Raw genomic sequence first — 23,343 nt, 5'->3', positions numbered from 1 at the left:
GAAGTGTAAAAGGATTGTCTTGCCATAGAGGGACCAGATTTGATCTATGTCAAACACCTTTGACATCTACGTATGTCAAACCATTCTTTTAGTGGAAGTGCTCAATACCAGGATGTTTTCTGGAATGAATCTATTTTTTACTGGTTTTAGGTAGAACCCCATTAACAAAGTAGGCAGAAATCCAGGCCATTGACTGTTATTGTCCCCATGAATTTTAGGATTCCCCACTCCCCAACGTAAAACAAATATTCTTAAAAAAAATGCACATACCATAACAATCTTTTTTTTTATTAAGTCTTTGGAATTTACAATGCTTATTTGCATATTAACCTAAAATCAAGGTACAAAGGATTTGCAGTCATATACTGTTAATTTCAGTCAAGGTCAAGAAGTAATATTAACAGTGTCACAATCATATTGATTCTAAGTATGCTTTTGAAAAATGAATTTGAAAGTTATGTAGGGATTTATAGCCTTTAATCAAGTCAGTAGAGGGCGCTTGTCCTCTGAAAATGTATCATGTGTAGACCTTAAACTCTTACTTGGTAGAAATACATATTCCAGCAGCAATATATATACACTTTTCTTCCAAGACTTCCGAACATATAATGCTATATCAACCTAATTAACACACTGATACATGAATTAAGGAGTATTATGTAAATCTCTGTCCCATAAATAGAAAGTTTAAGACTCAGAAGAATGCTTGGTGAGGTATGGTCTGCATGATCTTTAAAAATCTACAATGAGATAAAATGGCTTGGACCATGATCATCTTAACTATTAAAACTAGAAGAAAATATAAAAGATTTCACTTAGCTACAAACACTATCAAAAGACTAAACTAGAATTGTAGCAAACCCCATTATTTTTAAGAAGCAGGGTTTACAAAGCAGTCTTGTTTAGACAGGACAATAAAAGCTTAATTTCTAGTGAACAAAATTCAAGGCTTCCCCACAGAAGCATTACTTTGATTATGATCTAAGAAGTGATCAATACAAATGAATTTAAAAAATAAAATTGCAGGGAACTCATAAGATTATTATTTTGTTTTTATTTTGTTTTATACTACTAGTGAACAATAACTTTCCCCCTGTGTTCCTTTACAGATTACTACAAGATAGTCACGTTTTTCCCATTAGTGTATTGGAGATAATCTCTCTTCCAGAGTAAAGAAAAGCATTCTGTGTACTTCTTCTTATAAGACATAGGAGTAATTTTACTTTGCTCTAAATTTAGATATTACTAGTCAAGATGAAATGTGGAAGAAATCTTTTAGCAATCCTTTTCTAACAGGAACTACCATCACCACTTATTATTCCAAAAGCATCCTATGACCTTAGACCATTTGATTTGTAATTGGTTTGAATGGATACTCTTTAGAAATAGAGAAGCTTTAGACTGTTTTTTAATTGAAGCCCAGAACTACTTACTCCTAAATTGTTTTCCTGAAATACAGGGCCTTGGAAATCCTAATTAACTGAATTCTTTCTTTCAGTGAATTTTAGTGTTTTTATTCTGCTGAGTTTGGTGTATAAGTCCAATCCATTGGATGACTGAGGGAATGCACTGAGGTATTCAGTGTCATTAGTTCCCTGACCTTATGCCTATCAGGAGGGTGGGACTGAAAAGAAGAGAATGGGAGAAGATATCAGTAAAGGGAAATGCAAGCTCAGATAATTTATAATTAGGTGGAATTATTCTCATTTTCCAGTCACCTATAATTGGGAGTCTCCAGGTCACTTTTCAGAAAATATCTGTAAGGTGGCTAAGTGGGAGTATGCCTTCTTTTCAGATAGATGAACCAAAGCATATTTTCTGCTTTGAATGAAATGAAAATTCCACTACTTCTTTGGAAAGAGGATAACAATGAACTTTGAACAGGAGAATGCTGAACCAAAAGGTTGATGCACGTAAGAAGAATTCTTAAGGCCACATGTGAACAGCAATTTGGTTAGTAGAAAATGGCCATGTGACATTTTCAGTTTTCAAAGCTAACACATACACTACAAGGAAATGTTTGATGTCAAAAGGAGGACAATGTTCTGTTATGTTCTGTCTTGGTATAAATTCCTGACGATTGCAAAGCTGCTGCAAAGCACCCAGAAAAATGTCTGCAGCATTCTGGGTATCCTCAAACCAAATAAAGGCCAAAGCTATGTTGACCACAAAATTCTGGTCCTATTTCCATTGGTGAAGGATGAGATTCAGTGGTATATTGTAAAGAGAACAGACTTTTGGGTCTAAAAATGGAGCTAAGACCTTTTGATCATTTACTCTGATGTCATAGAAAAAGGTAAATATTTTAAGTAGACTTTGAGGACTCTGGTTCTGCAACTTGCTCTTCAGTAAGTTTCAATTGTGAGCAACTTTGTATCTCCAAAGCCCTGACACAATTATGTCTTGGATATTACCGAATCACAGTGTCAGCACTGAATTCTGGGTCTTTGGACCACTTCCAGTTTTAGAGCTTGTTTCTCATTTTGCAAATGAGGAGACTATTTGAATCCCAGAGACCTGAAGTCTCATAGTCACTCGTCAAAATGTGGAATAGAGCTCGGGTATCTGAGTAATCAGTCCTAGAGCATCAAGCTATGGTCACAAACCATTTGGGTAAAGTTTGTCCTCAAAGATCAAGGTTAAAGGTATTTGAATGACTCTTGGAAATTGTATGCTAAGGTGTGAAATAGCAATTGTGAAAGTGGAAAGGACAGATAGAAGATCAAAAGAAAACAGTCAGGCAACCAAGATCAAGGGGAATACTGAGGAAAAGTTCCATTTGAATTTTGTGTTTCTTTCCTGCATCTTAATGTTATTTTCCAATGAGTTTGGTATTGTAGTTTTCCCAGTCTACCTGGACAAAACTTTAATATCACAAACTAGGTAATGGAAGGACAAAAAATCTCTTAAAGTGCTTCTTTGAGTGTGTCTCTTATTACATTATAAGTGACACTCTGATTATTTGTGTACATGTCTTATCTTTCTACATTGATTACAAGCTTATTAAGGAGAACTCTTTTACTTATCTTTCCATACCCTTCTGGACTAATTTGCAATGCTTCACACATAATAATAGTCATATAAATATTGTTGAATTGTGAAAAGGAGGAGTTTGTTTCAATCTCATAGCAGCTAGACTACATTATACTAAGGTGGAGATCTTCCAGGTTCCTTTCTCACCTCTTCAATACCCCATCCTTAGCTTCAGGTATCACAGGAAATTATGCCTTCTTTTGTTTCTTTCCTTTTCTACCCAACTTCCCACAGCAAAACAAGCAACATTTGATGGCTATGAAGACAACAGTTGCCACACAGGCAAGTAGGAAGCCAATCACATCCAGGGAGTGGTACTGGTACCAGGTGAGGTCATGGGCAGCAGGTCTAAGGTGCTTAGCACCTTTGTGACGCATCACAAACTCGATCCAGAAGACAGCTCGGTCTAGGGGTTTCACGGGTTGGTCATGGTGAATTCTTGATAATCTCATAGCATTCTCTTTGTATCTGAAATGGAAACACATACACAAAGCAGAAGAGAGTAAGTCACTTCTTCCCTCTTAGAATATTTACAAAGTCATCAGATGGCAGATATTGCTATTTGGAGTTGTTCAAGGATGCTGAGCATCTTCCTACTCCAGCCACGTAGTTATCCTTTATTAAAGAACAAGGGAGATGAAGTATGAACCATGTGACTTAGTGTCTGAAACTGAAAGAATTTATTCTTCTCTTCTCTTTCATCAAATGTTGCAAAACAGAAAATGAGATCCTTGTTATTTATCGATGAATTTTTTTCCCCCATAGGGCATCTGTTTTGTGAATCATATGTGAAAAATCATCACAGGCATAGAACAGTTCAATACTCCTTTCTAATCATATGGGAATCATTATGAACTTTAAGAGCACCAGAAAACAGAGGAATAGGTTTAGCCCTGCACAAGTGTCCACAAAATGGCAAAAGACATAATAGAAGTCTTCCATTGGGTTGAGTAGATCATGTATGGATGATGTGTATGCGAAGATACAAATAGAAGGGTGAGAAGTTGTCAATGTTGTGAGTTTCATTTGTGACGGGATGATAAGGTCATGGCTTTACTGAAATACTTAAGCAGCTATAATATTTGGAAGCATTTGTTCCAAAAAGTAGTTTTAAAAATTTCTGACGCACTAATATTTTCACTAATTCAATTGAACACACTCATTATGTGACTTTTAGGTGTAATATCCTGTAAACATCTTATAGAGATTCAGTAGCATGTTGTAGAGGGAAATAGGTGGCCAAAGATGATAACTGCTTTACAGATATCATATTATTTCACAGAAAATAAAGCTCTTTTAAACCAGGCACAGCAGGGCACACCAGGAAGTCCTGGTACTGGAGAAGCTTAGGGTGGTGGATCACTTGAGTTTGGGAATTCTGAACAACAAAAGGGTTCAAGCCAATCTGCATTAAGTATTTGGGTAAATTGTGCCCTCTTTTGTTCCTTTCCTGTTTTACCCACCTTTTGGCAGCAAAACAGGCAGCATTTAGCAACTATGGAGACAATAGTTGCTAAGTAAGCAAGTGGGAAGCCAGTAATGTCCAAGGAGTAAGATGATGAGTGGCATGTCTAGGGTGCTTAGCATCTTTGTGATGCATCAAAAACTTAATCCAGAAAACAGGTCAGGCTAGGGGTTTTATGGACTGGTAAGCATCAATATGTAAGACCTTGGGAACAGGGGGCCACTAAGCTGTTTAAGAAGGAAGGAACTGGACAAAGGCAGAAATAAATTATGTCAGTGTTTCCAGCTAATCAGCAATGGGGTTGGTCCTTGAGTGGCCACTATTCTTCTACCCTGGGTAAGACAGGGAGACAGTCTCAAAAAAGGAAAAGAGAAACAGAGAGAAAGAAAAGAAACATAAGAAAAGAAAAGAAATGCTTTGAAAATGTGGCATTTAATTAACAGGATTTTTGGGATCACGCATTTAGGGTCCTCCACAAATCTTGGAGACTATCTAATCCAACTTCCTAAGTGAGGTGAAATGATTTGTCCTAATGCTACACAGAGGCTTAGTCATTTCAGTCAAGTTCCACTCTTTGTGACCCTACTTGGTGATTTTTTGGCAAAGATAGTGGAGTGGTTTGCCATTTCTTTCTCCAGCGCATTTTGCAGATGAGGAAACTGAGGCAAACAGGGTGATGTTACTCATCCAAGGTCACACAGCTAGTAAAGGTCTGAGGCCAGACTTGTACTCATGATTCCAGGCCTGGCATTCTACAAGGATTCAGACTGGTCCCTTGACACCAAATGCTTGTTTCACTGTACCAATTCCCAGTACTGGTAGGTAAGGTTATCAGTGGTAAGGAAGCAGTGAATTATGATACTCACGAGGGGTTGTTGATGACTGTCTTCAAAGCATTAAGCATATCTGCAGTTGTCATTTTATGAAAGTCAACATCAACAGCTGCTCCCTTAGCCTTCATGTGAGCGATGTTATCAGGCTGATCAGCAAACATGGGCACACCTATCATGGGAATTCCATGATAGATAGCTTCATAGATTCCATTGGTTCCACCATGAGTGATAAAAGCCTTGGTTTTGGGGTGACCTAGGATAGAAAGGGAAGGAAAGGGATCAGTTTAATTAACTTATGATGGATTTAGAAGACAGAAGAAAGAATGGACTACGTAAGTCATTGGGGCAGTGATATTAATGTAACAAATTGGTATAAAAATGGGAGCATGTGGAACTTTCAATGTGTTAGAAAAGAAGATGAGGTAATGTCTGCATGTTGATCTCTGGGTACAGTTATGATTAGTAAGCAAATGAAAGGAAGGTGGATCACAAAAATCTTACATTGCATCTTTAATAAATGTTTAAAAAATGTGCACAGAGAGAACCGGAGAAGAAAGTCCTCTTTTTCTGAAGAGTCTCTGAACAATTGCACTTCTTTTTCATGCATTTGCTTGATAGACTATTTTTATGGCAACCCACTCCCCTCTATTTCCCTGAATACAACAAGAACACAAAAAGCAGGTAACTTGGAACTTTCTCTCACTTTAATCAACTTGATTCTTAGTTGTCATTTCCAACCCAAGTAAGTAGCCAGGTGGACACTCCACCAGATCTGTTTCCTCTCTTTATGTTGTGAACCTCTCATAATTTATTTCCCCTTGCCCCCATAATTTGAGATGACTTAGAATGTTGAAAGTATCTATACACATAATCTTTAGAGTAATTTTTCTAGAAGGAATTGAACCTCTCATTACAGAGCTTCGTAATCTGTGTGTGTGTGTGTGTGTGTGTGTGTGTGTGTGTGCTATGGATACCTTTCGTGGTATAGTTAAATCTATGACCTGCTTATCAGAATAATGTTTTTAAAAGCATAAATTATTAGAAGATTACAAAGGAAACCAATTATATTTAATTACAGTTATCACATATTAGAAAAACATGAGAAAGATCCTTTAACTCTTCACCCAAATGTTCTACCATTTTGATCTGTTCATAGGATCACAGATTTAGACTTAGAAGCATTCTCAGAACTCATGCAGTCCAACTCTCACTTATTTTACACATGAAGAGGATTGTGGCCCCCTAAAACTTAACTAGTTCATACGAAGACAGGTTTTGAACCTAGGTCCCTTAACACCAAATCCAACATATTGTCACTGTACCATGCTGCATTTAATGTAGTAGAGGTTGCAACAAGCAATACACCTACTGATGGTTTAATAATTCAGTAAATTCCAGTAATTATTATCATCTAAGTTATCAGCTTTCAGAAAGACTAGATTCCTTATGAGGAATCTTTCCCCGCTTAGATAGTAAGAGGAAGAAACACCTGGGAAAGGCTAGCTGAGTTTCATAGCTCCTTGTATTTAATTTGCAATCTTCAGTCAGCCTGATCAATTATTTCAGTTGTTTTAGAGTTGCCTTAGGCTTTTTAGTGGGTCACTGATAACTTTGATCAAGAATGAATATATAACATAATTCTTTCAGGTTTTTTTTTCATAATGCCTTAAGTGAATGCACTGTCCTGGAATTATTCTACAAACAATATCAGACCTATGATTTCTTAGGTGTAAGAATTTGTTCCATTAAAACATATAATGATCTTTTTTATTGCTTAGTTATAGAGTTACTTAAGGCTCATAATAGTCAGTCATTAGTCTAGAGACATAACATTAATAAGTGTCAGAGACCAAATTTGAACCTAGGTCTCCTAAATCTCTCCACTATACATTAACTTTTCTCTCATGGTCTCCTATTAATTGGTAATATTTCACAAAAGAAGCCACTGAATTTCTTGGTATGGAGAATTTTCATCAATACTTCACTTAGGAAAGTGTTCCACTAGTGACAATGTGGTTTGTAGAGCAGATGCACATCTCCCTCCCCCAACAATGGAAGAGAACCAAGAAGAGAAGATTTAATTAATTTCACTGTTTCTACTCCATAGTCTCACCAAGAAGATCATTCTGAGGAATCCAGTCATAGGTTCTGGTATTTGGACCTAATGTGTCTGGCTTCTTTCCTTGGTATCGCCATAGAACCTTTCAAAATAAAATGAAAAAAATTCCAATGTGTGTAGAATCATAAAACTCTAAAACAAGAAGGACCTTTAATGAAAATCTAATCCAACCTTCTTGTTTTATAACTGAAGAAAATTAGAACCCAGAGAAAGTAGGTGACAAGTACTTTTAAAGCACTTGCTACCAATGCTACTCTCTAACTATCCTTTTTAAAGAACTTTCATAAACATCTTATTAAGAAGGTCACTGTTGTCATTCCCATTCCCATTTAATAGAGGAGGAAACTGTAATAACCCAGACAGGGTAGGGAACCAACATAGAATTCAAGGCATCTTCCTAAAGTGAATTGACAAAATTGGATTTGAATAGACAGTACAAATATTAAATTTCCAAAAAAATATATTCTGTGGGCCATTCTAGCTCTCAGCTTAAAAATTCAACATTGCTAGGAAATGGATTTGCTTTAATGTTTTTTGAGAAAAGCATACTTATGATTACTTTCTTCAGAAAATATTTTGATAACCATGTCCCATTCAGCAAGCATGTTATGTATGTGGAAAACATCATTTAGGTGCTGTTGAATGCAAAGAAAAGATAATGTCTTGTTCCAAGGAGCCTACAGAAATCTACTGGTGCATGCGATACATATCTAAATAAGCAACAAAAGAAAAAACAAACAAACAAGGAATTAGAGAGAGAAGATAAATGAACATATTACTACTATGAGAGATCAGGGAAGGCTTCACAGGAGAGGTATTTCCTGAACTGAGCCTTGAAAGAAAATAAGGATTCTCAAAGAAAACAATGAAAAGGCACAGAAGATGGGTAAAGTTCTGAAGTAGCAAGACAGAATTCCAGGTTCAGGAAAAAGCTAGAAATTTAGTTTAGAATTTAGCATGTGGGAAGGCAGAAAAGTAGATTGGAACTAAATCATGGATAGCTTTAAATGCCATGCTGAAGAGTTGGTATTTCATCTTAGAGGCAATAAGGAGCCAGTGAAGAATTTTGAGCAGCAGAGTAGCATGATCAGAAATGTGCTTCAGGAAGATTATTAGGGTAGCTGTGTGGATGATGAATTGAAGAGAGATAATCTGAAAACAAGAAAAATAGAGCCATACCATGTGGTGCAATGGAAAGAATGTTGAACTCGAGCTAGTCAAATACTAGCTCAGACTAATTGTGTGACTGGGCATGTCTGAGTCATTTTATTCTTTCATGAACTGAGGATAATACTTGTGCTACCTACTGCAGTTGGAAATACTGGAATGAAATTCATTCTCTGTAGAAAGATAAGATAACTTTATTCAGAATTACATTTTGACAGTCAATTTCAGGGTTCTTTTTACAATATCAAAAGGAATCCCAAAGTTCTAGAATCTCAGATTTAGAAGGGACCTCGGTGGACATTTGATCCAATTTAGTTTGTCTTCTTTGCAATTTACCTGACAATGGTCAGCCCATCTTTGCTTGAAGAACTTTGGTTCTTCAACCTACCGTCCTCCAAAACCACTCCAATTTTGGGTAGCTCTAATTGTTAGTGAAACAAAAATGTTTTTTTATTTTAAGCATCCATATGCCTTTTTGCATCTTAGCCTGATCCTCTGACATCAGGTAGAATGAAGGGGTACCTATGTCATAAGACTGTGGAATTTTAGATCTGGAACGAATCTTAGAAATCATCTAGTCTAACCCTCTCATTTTACAGAGGAAGAAAATGAAGTCTCAATTCTTCAGATCACTCACTTACTAAATGGTAAACCTTGATTTAAATCCAGGTAATCTGAATTTGAATCCAAGGCTCTTTTCTACCACACTGCCACCTTCCTACTATTTCTGCCTACCATATTCTTTTCAGGGACTGAGTTTGAAAAGAGGGAACTGAGAAGCAAAGACCAGGTAGAAGGTAGTTGACACTGGGGAAAGTAGTCTATTCATCAATTCTCCACTCACCTGAATTCTATTACAATGGAAATCTAAAAGATAAGAAATTCCCAATGGTCAGTATTAAGTAATGCTGGGAAATTAAGTTGGACCCAAGTTGTTAACAGCTTTAAATATTGAATCTGAATCTGGAGAGGTTGAATTTTATCTTAGAGTCAATAGGGAGTAGTATTTTGAGCAGAGGAAATTCTATGACACCAAAAATATTAGGATAGCTCCTTTGAGATTGTTGTAGAATGCATGCTCACCTGTCTTGTTCATTACCCCAAAAAGTCATAGATCCCTGGAATGTTAGAGCTGGAGGGGTCCTCATTTCACAGATGAGGATACTCAGTCAACAGGTTCACTCTATAGATAAGGTTGTTTTTCTTTTAGGACATATCCAGTTTACTTCCTCAAAGTCATGTTTCTATTTTAAGGTCTAAGATGCTTTCATAAATGAATAGATGGATAGAAATAGAGATGCAGAGACAGCTATATAGTGCATTGAATGTTTTTTCTCAGCTACTTTTCTTCTTTAATCATTGTTTCAAGGCACAGTTCACTGAGAAGGGGAGGAGAAGGAATATATTTGGAAATAAAATGACATAAAATCAAAGGATATCAATAAAATAATTATGAAAAGAAGACATGGACCATCTTGATCAGAGCAGGATAATATTCAACACCAAATGATTTTTCATTCCATTGTTGTCTTAGAAAGACTTGGAAATTAAAACACTAATAAACGTTATGATTATTGATTCTAAAACTTTGAATTTTTAGAAATTAAAAAATGATTTTTCTGTTACCCACATTTTCCCTATCATCTTTTTCCTCTGCCTTCCACAAAGCGATTTCTTACCAAAAATAATTTTTTTAAGAAAACAGAAAAGGGGGAAAAAATCAACAAAACCAATTAACACATTAAAAAAAATTCTGATGTTATATGCAATGCTCCCTGGACGAAGAGATTTGCCCAGGGTTACATAGTAAATGTCTGAGAGCCTGACTCTAGAACTCTGACACTGTGCTTCCCATTTGCCTAGAATCAAACAGCATACATCAGAGAAAAGACTGCAGCCTAAGTTATACTGAGTCCAAGTATTAGGAGCCACTCTAAGTAGCTCTCTAGTTACCCTGTCTCACTATACAGAGTTGTACAGTATGCTTTCACATGCACTAGAATCTGTAATAATGTATATAGAGTTTTGATATGTTAGGAAACAGAAATAGTTTCACTTCACTTCATACAGTCCTTTAATTGTAAAACTCACTCAGTTCTAACAAGTTAAATGCTTATTACTACTGAAGGAGAAATACCCAAAACTCATTGAGGAAAAAAAATCGAATATCAACAACAACCCCAAATCCACTTAAACCATGACAATAATGACAAAGTACACTAGTGTATTCGATATTTTTTCCGGTGAAACAATGCTTTCTTGCTTGCCAACAGGTATTAGTAGGAAAGAAGAAAAATGCTCACCACCATCACTCAAGTCTTTCCCTAAGTTGTTTCCCATACAAATTAGGGTCATTGTGAGTGCTAAGAGGAAATTCCAAGGCATCACATTTTCTTTGCAGTTTTGCTAAGTAGAGTACCCAGAATGATTTTAAATGATAGACTTTTGATGGGGACTTAAAGGAATTTTCTGACCATAACTCTAATGATAGTCAAACTAAGGAGGTACCTCATTAGCCTCTGTGCTCTCCTGGTCCCCTTCTGACTCTACCTGGCATCTCCTTCACCCTCTTTTCTGCCACTTAAACCTCTCTCAATTCATCTGTACTTCTCCATCCTCCTCATCCATGATCTTAATTTCTTCTTCCCTGCTACCCCCTCCCCTTCTACCATATTGGGATCAGAATCAAAGGACCTGGGTTCAAATTCTCACTCCATTACTCATTTCCTAGGTAACCTTGGGCTAGTCCTGTTGTCTCTTTCATTTTATGTTCCTTCATCCTTAAGATGAAAGGGTTGCATTGTAGAGAAAGTGGTACTTCAGTTGTATCTAGAAGGAAGACAAGGCACTTGGTGAGGAGGGAGCGGGGAACCTGTGCATTCTAGGTTTGAAGGACAGACAATGCAAAGCAACAGAAACAGGAGAAGGAAACTTTTATGTTAAGAGTAGACAAAAGACCAATTTGGCTGAATTGTAGTGCGTGGGATAGAGATAGATTGTGCAAGGCTTTAAAAGCTAAAGAAATTGGGGCAGCTATGTGGCACAATGGACAGAACATTGGCCTTCTGAGTTCAAATCTAATCTTAGATTCTTACTAGCTGTGTGACCCTGGGCAAGTCACGTAACCCCAATTGCCTCCCTCACGTTTTTAATAGAAAATCTTGCTAAGCAGACCCTCTTCTTAAATTTTAAATAGACCAAGGTAGTGGAAGAGGTTTGTCTCCTTTTTCTCACCTTCTGTGGAATCTGGGCAAGAGCTGCAGCAATCAGATTACTCTTTTCCTCAGTTAAGTTTTTGACCATTGACCCAAGAGAAAATACCACAATACCATGTTCTCCAGAGCTCTGGACAAATTTTTCCATTTCCTGTAAAGAAAAGATTGATCATATATAAGATGGAGAAAAACAGCTTAAAAAAATCACTTCAATCCAATCAAGCTAACAAACATTTGTGAAGTAACAAGTCTGTATTAAGCATACTCTGTATATTTACCTCTTCTGATGCCTTCCGGGTACACTCTGCTTTCTCAGACTATGCTAGTTTGCTGAAAAGACTTCAAATAAGGGTTTCATGAGGTCATTCAAACACCTGTCTAGCTGTGTTTGTAGAAGTTCATTATCAGAGTTGGCTGCCTTTAATTACTGACAATTATTGATGGTCACAGCAATTCAAAGACTGCCTACTTAAGTGTAGAGAAGCTGTTTGCCAAAGGGAGCATGTACAGCTCTTGTGAAGTATTGACAAACTATAATGATAAGCCCTGTGTGAAGTTCTAGAGCTATAAAGCGTGGAAACAGATCTGGAAGGGACTTAAAGTTCAATATGCACCTGAATAGGAATCCTATCTCCAGTTTCCTTTCTCTAAGATGCAAGTTGGTAGTGCAGTGGACCTGGAGTCAGGAAGTCCTGAATTCAAATCCAGCTTCAGACACTTCTTAGCTGTGTGACCCTGGGCAAGTCACTTAGCCTCTGCTGTGCTTCAGTCTCCTACTCTGTAAAATGGGGATAACAATAGCATCTACTTCCCAGGTGTGTTCAGAGGATAAAATTATAGTAGTTGTAAAATGCTATGTAAATGCCTCCTACTGCTATTCAGAGTCAATGACCCCTGCTCTTCAGGAGGCTAAAATCTCACTGGGGAGGTAAGACAGATAAAAAATTAAATATATACGTACAAAGCAGTGTAATCAACAAAGAGCTATCAGAAATCTAAAAAGGGAGAAATTATTTCTGGTCAGAGGGAATAGGAAGTTCTTCATGGAGAGGTAAAACTTCCAGTGGATCTTGAAACAAATGTATGTACACGCATCATGGCAGAATTAAAAACAAGCTCGGGCTATAGAGCAGGGGATTTAGCCTAGATCTATGAACTTGTATTTTAAAATATATTTTGATAACTCTCCATATAGAGAAAGGGAGACTAGTTCTCCCTATCTTGCTCAGGCTAAAAGTAAAATGGTTGCTAATAGGTCAATCACATTACTGATGGGCACAGGAACACTGACATTTCCTGTTTCGAACCTGAACCAATTTGTCTTTCCTTAGGCAGAGTGGTGACTCCCCTACATCGGGATGAGACTTATTATGGACACCAAGAATTCTTGAAGTCAGGTGTCCCACTAGATTTCAGTTTTCCTTGTAGTAGAGATTACTGGCATGTGCCACAATACCCAAGAAATAACTGAATTTCAATAAAATTGGATTCTTTGCAACTCTATGTATTTTATTTTATGTATTTATATATTTAATTATTTAAAAACATTATTCTTAGAGGAGATCCATTGGTTTCACCAGGCTGTCAAAAAGATTCACAACACCAAGAAAGGTTAATAACTCCTGTTATACTGCACTTTTATGAAAAGAATTGCAAACTAAAGGGGGGAACCCATCAACTGGGGAATGACTGATAAAATTGTAGTATGTGTGTGTAAACATGTATGTATTCACACGTATATATGTACAATGGAATATTACTGATATATAAGACATGACAAAGAGGGTTATTTCAGAGAAATTGGGAAGATGCCTAAGAACAGATGGAGAATAAAGTGAGTCAGGAAAGCAGTTTATGCTATGACAACAACCATGTAAGTACAAGGTGTTTTGATCAATTCAATGACCAATCAAGATTCGAGACAACAAGTGATTAGACATACTACCAACCTCCTGCCTTAGATATGGCGGATTCTGGGTATAAATTGAAAAATATACTTTTTGAACCTGGCCAAAGAGAGGGATTTGTTTTTCTCAACTATGCTTATTTGTGACAAGGGATTTGTTTTTCTTTTCTTTTTACAGTGAGGGAGACAAGATAGATTTTTGCTCATTTAAAACTATATTTTAAAACATTTAAGAACTGCTATATAAGAGGAAGACTGAAGTTCAATTGTGGCCATAAAATTAATCTTGTTTTATAGTTTCACTGTGTACAATCCTTACATATGCAGAGTAGTCAGGAGTTAAAAGTCACTGGGGATTGGGATATTAATTTTCTGTTTGCTCTCTCTGGTTTGCACTACCTTTAAGATAATTTATCTTTGAATACATTCTATGCATCAGCATTCTATGTAGGGCATATAGTCCTACCTCAGGCGAGGACAAAAGCTCAGGTTTATAGGGTGCTGGGTTGAGTAGCAGAGTCAAGCGAGCTAGAATATTTTCATGATCATGGTGGAGAGTCTCCATGATACATAGATTTCTTACAGGTGGAGTTCAAAACTAGTTATAGTGATGTTCATTTCAGCATGGCATGTTAAAATCAACATAGCATGAACAGGCATTTAAAGAGTTAAGACTTCAGCTTAAGTTCTTCCTTTGATATTTCCTAATCATATTACCCTGAGTAAATCATTTATCTCATCATGACTTACTGTGCACAACTCACCTTCTATTGTTTATATTTGTTTTCTGCTTTTAAAAAGTTTACAGATCATTCTTCTTGGAAGAAAAAATAGGAGCAAAATTAAAACTAAGCACTTTTCTTCTCTCTTTGGTCAGTCATCATTGTCCTTTCCACTTCAAACTCTAAGAGTCCTGTCTCTTTTTTGTGAACTCTTAGAATTCTGGTCATTTCACCTCATTCTGAGACTTACTAGCTGTGTGACCTTGGACCAATCACTTAAACCCTGTCTGCCTCAGTTTCCTCATCTATAAATTGGGGATAGTGATGGCACCTGTCTTCCAAAGGTATTGTGAAAATCAAATGAGATAATATTTGTGAAGCCCTTCACATCGATCTTGTCACATAGTAGGTGCTATATAAATGCCCAGACTGACTTGTTTTTGTTATTATTACTTTACCAAGGGAGATTATTAGGTCTTATCCATACTTAAAGAATACCTGATAAATGTGTCAGAGCATAGCATCTTATCATTTAGTTTCATTTAGGAAAATTTAAATGTATCAGAGCATGACACCTCATCACAGTTTAAATGGGGAAGGGTGGTTTGATTAATTTATTAAGTTAAATCTTGACTGTTACACTTATTTTATTGCTTTTTTAAAAAACATCCAAATTCTGATATAATTTTCCACTTCCTACCTACACCAAAATCCTTTAAATCCTCCCTTGTTATGAAAAAAAAAAAACAATCAAAGAGTCATGTCTGTCCACATTAACCACATCTAGAATCCAAAACTTTCCCTTCTTTATTAAGGAGGAGAACGAAATTTAATTTTCATTTTCAAAATCTCCATAACTGTAATGCATACACAATACAAAGAAAATCAGAAATCTATGCCTGAAAGTATACAGTGACGTAGTGACAAATGAAGAACTAGACCAGGGGTCTCCACAGTCCCAGTTCAGTATCATTGCCCTTGAGTCATCTGGTGGTACATAGACAGAGAGCTGGTCCCAGAGTCAGGAAGTCCAGAGTTCAAACTTGACCTCAGAGACTTGTTAGCATTGTGACCCTGGGGAAGTCATTTTACCTCTCTCCACATTAGTTTCCTAAACTGTATAATAGGAATAATTCTGGCATCTAGAATGTTAGAGTTGTGAGGATAGAAGGAGATATTATTTGTATATTACTTCACACATATGTCTGACACATAGTAGGGATTTAATGAATGTTATCTCTCGCCCTTCCTTGCCTTTGTTCGCAGAAAACAGGACATATTTATAGGAGATTAAAACTTAGAAAACCAAAAGACAGATTTACCTCAGGAAGAGGCTTGGCAGGCTTACAGTGGAGTCCTCCAACAAACTCAAAATTTGGCAAGTATGGACGAGGAAATTCAAAATCCCAGTAAGTCCGAATCAGCCACATTTCAGCTTTTCCCATAGTTTCACATAATGTAGTGGGCCTTCCTAAGGGAAAAAGAAAAAAAGGAGTTAGCTCTGTCATGGATGGCTCAAGCCTGTAGGAGAGGGATTCTTAACCTTGTATGTGTCATGAACACCTTTGGTGGTTCGGTGAAATGTTATTTGGATTCCTTCTCAGAAGAATGTTTCTAAATGCATGAAACAAAATACATAGGATAATAAAGGAAACTGACCACTTTAAAAATTGTTATCCAAATGAGGTTAAGAATTCCTGTTGAAGCTTACTGGAGGATCTTGAGTTCCTAAGAAGAGCTGTGAGTTCCTAGGAGCTCATTTTGTTCAAAGGAAGTCTTTCTCATCCTTCTTAATCCAAGTGTCTCCAACTGAGATTATATTCAATCTATCCTGCATATATGCAATTGTTTGTTTATCCTGTGAGATACTGGGATTGTATTTGTCTAGCCTTGTATCCCTAGACCTTATGACAGTACCTGACATATAAGAGACCCTTAATAAATGCTTATTGACTTTACTTGAAAAAAGAAAAACCAAAGTACTGATTCAAACAATTTCTGTCAGAGTGATATACATAATCACTTTTGTTCATTAAAATTATGCAAATCAAAACTATTGCATAAAAAGTAAGAAAAATTACCAAGAGCCAAATCAATATGTACAGTCACTACAAAAACTACCTCAAACTACTGGGGTCATATCAAATCACATAGAATTCTCAAATGTCATTCAAGATGTTCAATTAATTGGCCACACCTTAGCTGTCCTAATTCATCTCAAAATATTTTCTTTTTCAACCCTCTGTTTCACCAGGTTCTGTCAGTCTAATGTATTTCCCATCCCCTCCTTGATGTCATCTTTAAGTTTTCATTCTTGTCACCAAGAAATAACTATGTATGGGGGAAGGGCATAATCCACAATATTTTTCAAAATGATTGACCACCATGCTATGGTCACTGTTCCTTCAGCTTAGGCTAAATACATAAAATAGCCCAGTATCAAAATTTAAAAAAATTCAACGACTCCCTACCCCAGTGAATTTAGCACCTATTCCTATGAACTTGCTTTTCTGGTTTAAAGATTTAAACTTTAGCTCGTAACGTAGTAGTTATAGGACAGTTGCCTATGTTTCTTAGTTAACTAAGTCATATTGTTAAAGACCAACTCCATTTCTTATCAGGAATAAGTAAACAAAGGATTCTCATAACTTTAAACACCAACCCATTTATCATCAGATGTATAAAAAGTGATGGAGTGGCTGTATACTCCTGACATTAAAACTTGAAGGAACCCCAGGCTTACCTAACACATCACTGTAAAACTGATCCCAATCCTTTACATCAAAATGCTGAAACCAAAAGTCAAAATAAAGGAAGAAAAGCATATTTTTCACTCTCTCCATGAATGTCATCTTATCAGTCAATTCTGTCAAGACCACAGGCACATAGGAAGGGGGGGAAGGGAGTCCTCCACAGTATTTTTCATATGTATTGCCAGTAATGAACCGAAGAGTATAGACAACAGGTATTCCAAGGACCTCAGCTATGAGCTCACCACATGGACTAAAAGCATCTGAAACAACAACATCATATCTAGCTTCCTTCAATGTCTTCATGAGCTTCTTGTTCAAAACAACACTCTCACAAAACTGTTTGAGAACCTTTGTAAATTCAAAAAACATTTCTTGCATCCTTTTAGCATACTCCCAAGGGAAAAGGTTTGGCAGCTCATACAGGTATTCCTCCATCGATTTGTCGGAAAAAGTAACAAAATCTTCTTTAGTGAATGGCACAGGATAAACCTCAAAGTTGAGAAGCGATGCCTCGGTAGAATCAACAAGAATGGAAGCTGTAGATGTCAGGACCGTCACCTCATGGCCCCTCTCTGCCAGCTCATCCAGAATGACCTTCATATTTATCCAGTGACTATACTCCATAGGCCATGCTAAGACCTTTCCACAGGACCCACAGCTAAAGCAACACAGCTGTAGCAGCAAAAGAACTGCAGCCCTCTTCTCAGATCTCATGGTTGTGCCTTTTTGAAATCGCTAGCTTCCTCCTATCATGTGCTATAGGTTATATCATAAAAAGATATTGACAAAGAAGTTAAAATGTAATTGAGATCTGTCAAGTCCTTATCAAAAAGAAAATCCTTAGTCATATCCACTGATGGAAAAAGGGAGGCGGAGTTGTGAGGGTGATCTCTCTAATAGTGCTTCACATTGTTGGAAATATTCATACCAGCTCACATTTCTTGTTCCACTAGATCTGCCCATCCCTTTACCTGGTGACACATCAGGCAGCCCTTTTGTGCTGTATCCCTAAAGAGCTGAAATTATATTTTGTAGGTATTACAAAATGACAAGGAGTCTGAAAAGGACATTGTACTAATGTACACCCAGAATATCCTTAAGTAGTTAGTGGAACCATTCCATTCCTTTTGTTTGTGAATCGTAGGTGGAAGTAAAGCAGTTCTAGAATTGAAGATGTACAATAAATGCTTAAAGGGCAAAATAATAAAAATAAATAAAATAAAAAATAAAAAGGAAGTTCTACCTTTGGGAACCATGTTCTTGGCTGTCAACTGACACGCCCTGGGTCAACGTTTATGATATGCTGAGGCTACACTTCTTCTACTAAAGAGCAATTTTCTTTTTTCTGTTTGATGGTCATTTTTGCTCCAAAATCTTGATCTCTTCCTTCAGGTGAGAAAGCTGAGCCGTTGACTTCTCCCAGGTAAGGAATCTCTCCCAGCTTCATAGCCCTCAACAATCCTCATACTGTTCCAATTGGTTGGGAAGAAGCTTTTGCTTAGAACTCTAAACAACAGCCCAGACAACCTGACCTTGTAACTTGTGGATTCCTTTTCTCATTTCTTTGCTGGTTTTTGAGGGCTGCCAAATTTTCTTGTTTACTATGTAGACAATGTCAGATGTTATGGAGTCAGCCTCAAATTAGCAAGCCCTATGCTCCAATCTCTCCTCTGGCGCATACAGGCTGCACACACAAGGCTGCTTCAGTCTAGAAGTCACCATTCTAGGTGACTCGAACTCTTTAAGTTCCAGAGAAGGGGCATTGTTGGAGGGGGTTTCCTAAACCAGGGAAGTCACACGTCCTGCCACTATCCCCATTCACATCACAGGTTCTGCCCAAATCTGTAAAAATCCAAAAAGGTCAAAGTGCCCATGCCAATCAGTTAAGGCACTGGTGCCTTGAGTGGCAAGTGTACCTCCAGTTTAGACCACATGTATAGAGATACCAAATACCAAATTAAAAAAAAAAAACACTCTTCTCCCTAAATAATGGCATTTAGCTATTATTCCTATGCACCTATTTTTCTGCTTTAAAGATTTAGACATTAGTGCACAGAATAGCAGTTATAAGGAAGGCACCTATGTTCTATAGCTACCTAAGTCATATTTTTAAAGACCAATTCCATTTCTTATCAGAAATAAGTAAACAAAGGATTCTCATAACTTTAAATACCAACTCATTTACCTTCACACATATACAAAATGGTAGAATGACTGTATAGTCCTGACATGTAAGCCATGAAGGAGCCCCAGGCTTACCTAACATCACTGTAAAACCGATCCTAATCCTTCACATCAAAATGCTAAAACCAAAAGTCATAATAAAGGAAGAAAAGCATATTTTTCACCCTCTCCATGAATGTCTTCTTGTCAGTCAATTCTGTCCAGACTACAGGCACACAGGAAGCAGGGGAAGGGAGTCCTCCACAGTATTTTTCATATGTATTGCCAGCAGTGAACCGAAGGGTATAGACAATACGTATTCCAAGGACCTCAGCTATGAGCTCAGCACAAGGACCAATAGCATCTGAAACAACAACACCATATCTGTCTTCCTTCAATGTCTTTATAAGCTTCCTGTTCAAAACAACACTCTCACAAAACTGCTTGAGAACCTTTGAATATTCGAAAGACAGGTCTTGCATCTTTTTAGCATACTCCCAAGGTAAAAGTCTTGCCAAGTCATAATTAAATTCCTTGATCCAATTGTCAAAACAAGTAACAACATTTTTCTTTAGTGAATGGCACAGGATAAACCTCACAGTTGAGGAGAGATGTTTTGGTAGCAGAATGGAAGCTGTAGATGTCAGGACAGTCACCTCATGGGTCCTCTGTGCCAGCTCATCCAGGATGGTCTTCATATTTATCCAATGACTATACTCTGTAGGCCACACTAGGACCTTCCCATAGGACCCACATCTAAAGTAACAGAGCTTCAGCATCAAAAGAACTGCAGCCCACTTCTGAAATCTCATGGTTGTGTTTTTTCGGAATCATTAGCATCCTGCTATCATGTGCTGTAGGTTATATCATGAAAGGAATTGACAAAGAAGTTAAAATGTAATAGAAATATATCAAGGCCCAATCAAAAAACATCTTTAGTGATAGTTCCTGATGGAAAAAGGGAGGCTGATATGATAAGAGGTCAATATGTAGCATGGACTTTATTGTCAAAGGAGGATATCTAGCTAATTGCACAAAAGTATTCAGTCCAAGCAAAGTTGAACATTGACCTTCTATGTTGCCACTCCAATCAAAACTTCCTCAGGGACTGGGGAATGGTTTTACTTAGTCAGATTTTAAAAGATAACTCCATTTACTTTGGTTTCTTCTCCAGATAGGGATTTCATAATGAAAGTGCACGAATGGTGAAGGTGTTTGGGTTTTTTTTGTACTTGAATGTCCAGATGGAGTAACTGACTAGCATTGGTTTCTTCCAGTGCTAGAGAAAAATTGCTGAAAAATTAAGATTTACTTCTGTAATTGTTATTGAGTTACAGGGGTTGGGGCCCAGTGAAGGCTAATTTCTGATAGCATTGGGGGAGTCCTATTGGAAACAATTTCTCTACTGCTTCAAACCTTGTGACCTTTAAGATCTAGGCCTGACAGTCTTCACTTGATTATCACAGACTTGAGTTTATGGACTATGACCTGGTATCTAATATTTGAGAATAGCCTCTTACCAACATTCCAAGTGATCTCATTAATAATAATCTCCTGTTCTAGCTGTAAATGATGTTCTGGAAGATATATTTGCAATTTGGCTTTGTCTCCTGAGTTTTCAGACAATTTCCATGATTCCAAAGGGTATCTATCCTCGCTCATAGGGTGGTCTCTGTAGTAGTTCCTCACATTGTTGGAAACATTCCCACTAGCTCACATTGCTTCTTCTACTGGGCCCACCTATCCCTTCACTGGAGCTAATACATCAGGCACCCATTTTGGGCTAAATCCCTAAAGAACTGGAGTCATGTTTTGTAGGCAGTACAAAATGACAAGGAGTCTGAAAGGGACATTCTATTAATGCATGCACACATAGAATGGCCTCAAGTAGTTGGTGGAAATATTCCACACCTTTTGTTTGTGAATTTTAGGGAGCAATTCTGGAACTGAAGATCTGCAATAAATGCTTAAATGTTGGTTAAATAAAAGAAAGTTCTACTTTGAGAACCATGTTCTGTGTTGTCAACTAACATGTCCTGCTTTAAAGTTTATGAAGTTCTGATTCTATACTTCTTCTACCAAGCAATAATTTTCTTTTTTCCTGTTCCATGGTTATTCTTTCTCCATCCTGATCTATACCTCTAGGTGAGAAAGCTGAGCCATTGGATTCTCCCAGGGCCAACTTCATGTCCTTCAGCAACCCTCATACTTCCCAACTGGTTGGGATGCATTTTTGCAAAGAACTCTAAACAACAGCCAAGACAACCAGATCTTGTAGCTTGTAGAACCATTTTCTTATTGTTTGTCCTGGTTTTTGAGTACTGACAAATGCCAAATTTTCCTCATTTATCATGTATGCAGTGTTAGATGGGATGGAGAGAGTCAGGTTTGAAGATAGAAAGCCCTGTGCTCAAGCCTCTTCTCTGGTACATGCAGGTAGCACATTCCAGGCTGCTTTAATCACTTTGTTCTAGGTGACTCGAACTTTTTAAATTCTAGAGAAGGGGTACTGCTAGAGGGGGTATTCTGGGATTTCCTTGACTGCCCAAGTCTGTAAAACACTGAGAAGGTCACAGCTTCCGTACCAATCATCTAAGGCACTGCCTCCTGAGTGGACAGTGTAACTTCAGCTTAGGCCAAGTATATCCAATACTCAATAACAAATAAAAAAAATACTCTCCTCCTCTGAATAATAGTGTTTAGCCCATTTCTAAGAATGTATTTTTCTATTTTAAAGATTCAGACTTCAGCTCACACAATATCAATAATAGGGCAGTTACCTATATTTCATAGTTAATTAAATCATATTGTTAAAGATCCATTACATTTCTTATCAGCAATAAGTAAACAAAGGATCCTCATAATGTTAAACACCAACCCATTTACCTTCAGATACATAAAAAATGGTGGAATGGTTGTATAGTCCTGACATATAAGCCATAAAGGAACCCCAGGCTTACCTAACACATCACCATAAAACTGATTCCAAATTTTCTCGTGATAATTCTGAAATGCAAAGTCTATTTTTCACCGTCTCCATGAATGTCATCTTGTGAGTCAATTCTGTCAAGACCACAGGCACATAGGAAGGGGGGAAGGGAGACCTTCCCAGTATTTTTCATATGTATTGCCAGTAGTGAAACAAAGAGTAGAGATAATAGGTATTCCAAGGACCTCAGCTATGAGCTCAGCACAAGGACCAATAGCATCTGAAACAACAAAATCATACCTGGCTTCCTTCAATGTCTTCATGAGCTTCTTGTTCAAATCAACAAGCTCACAAAACTGTTTGGGAACCTTTGAAAATTCAAAAAACGTATCTTGCATCTTTGTAGCATATTCCCAAGGTAAAAATCTTAGCAACTCATACACACATTCCTTAATCCAATTTTCAAAATGATTAACAACATCTTCTTTAGTGAATTACACAGAATAAATTTCAAAGTTAAGAAGAGATATTTTGGTAGAATCAGTAAGAACGGAAGCTGTAGATGTCAGTACAGTAACCTCATGGCCCCTCTGTGTCAGCTCATCCAGGATGGTCTTTCTTTATATTAATCCTGTGACTTTACTCTGTCGGCCACACCAGGACCTTCCCACAGGGCCCACAGCTAAAACAACACAGCTGCAGCAAAAGAGCTGCCGCTCACTTCTCAGATCTCACAGTTTTGCCTTTTCAGATTCACTATCTTCTCCTATAAGGTGCAATGCATTATATGAGAAAGGAATTGACCAAGAAGTTAAAATGTAATTGAAATTTGTCAAGTCCTTAAACAAAAAGCAAAACCCTAGTCAGAGTTATGATGGAAAATGGAGGCTGGTTTGGCAGGAGGTTAATGCATGTCCTGAACTTTAGTGTCAAAGGAGGACATTTAGCTAACTGCACAAAAGTGCATTCCGAAGTTGAACTTTCACCTCCTGTGTTGCCAGTCTCATCCAGAAGATTCTTCATGGACTGTGGAATGAT

At 37.3% G+C, this 23,343-nt stretch overlaps 1 protein-coding gene across 8 annotated transcripts in view; it reads right to left on the bottom strand.

Annotated features, from left to right (window-relative positions):
• Positions 1-267: 267 nt before the first annotated feature.
• LOC140511750 (UDP-glucuronosyltransferase 2A2-like) overlaps positions 268-23,343 on the bottom strand; it is a 49,290-nt gene continuing 26,214 nt past the window's right edge. For 3 of the 8 annotated variants that reach the window (XM_072620930.1, XM_072620933.1, XM_072620932.1), the window contains exons 2-6: positions 15,783-15,931; positions 11,852-11,983; positions 7,445-7,532; positions 5,365-5,584; positions 268-3,501 (exon numbers count right to left, since the gene is read on the bottom strand). In XM_072620930.1, the coding sequence (XP_072477031.1) occupies positions 3,222-3,501; positions 5,365-5,584; positions 7,445-7,532; positions 11,852-11,983; positions 15,783-15,931 (869 nt within the window). In that variant the 3' untranslated portion in view covers positions 268-3,221. Of the gene's footprint in view, positions 3,502-5,364; positions 5,585-7,444; positions 7,533-11,851; positions 11,984-15,782; positions 15,932-17,203; positions 18,406-19,472; positions 20,009-23,343 lie in introns of those variants that run through there. The other 5 variants (XM_072620937.1, XM_072620938.1, XM_072620936.1 and 2 more) reach the window with 5 other exon arrangements.

Source organism: Notamacropus eugenii, chromosome 6, assembly GCF_028372415.1.
Source record: "Notamacropus eugenii isolate mMacEug1 chromosome 6, mMacEug1.pri_v2, whole genome shotgun sequence".
In the NCBI taxonomy this organism is placed as follows: Eukaryota; Metazoa; Chordata; class Mammalia; order Diprotodontia; family Macropodidae; genus Notamacropus; species Notamacropus eugenii.
The sequence above is the reverse complement of the archived record's forward strand: the minus strand, read 5'-3'. Positions and strand labels throughout refer to the sequence as shown.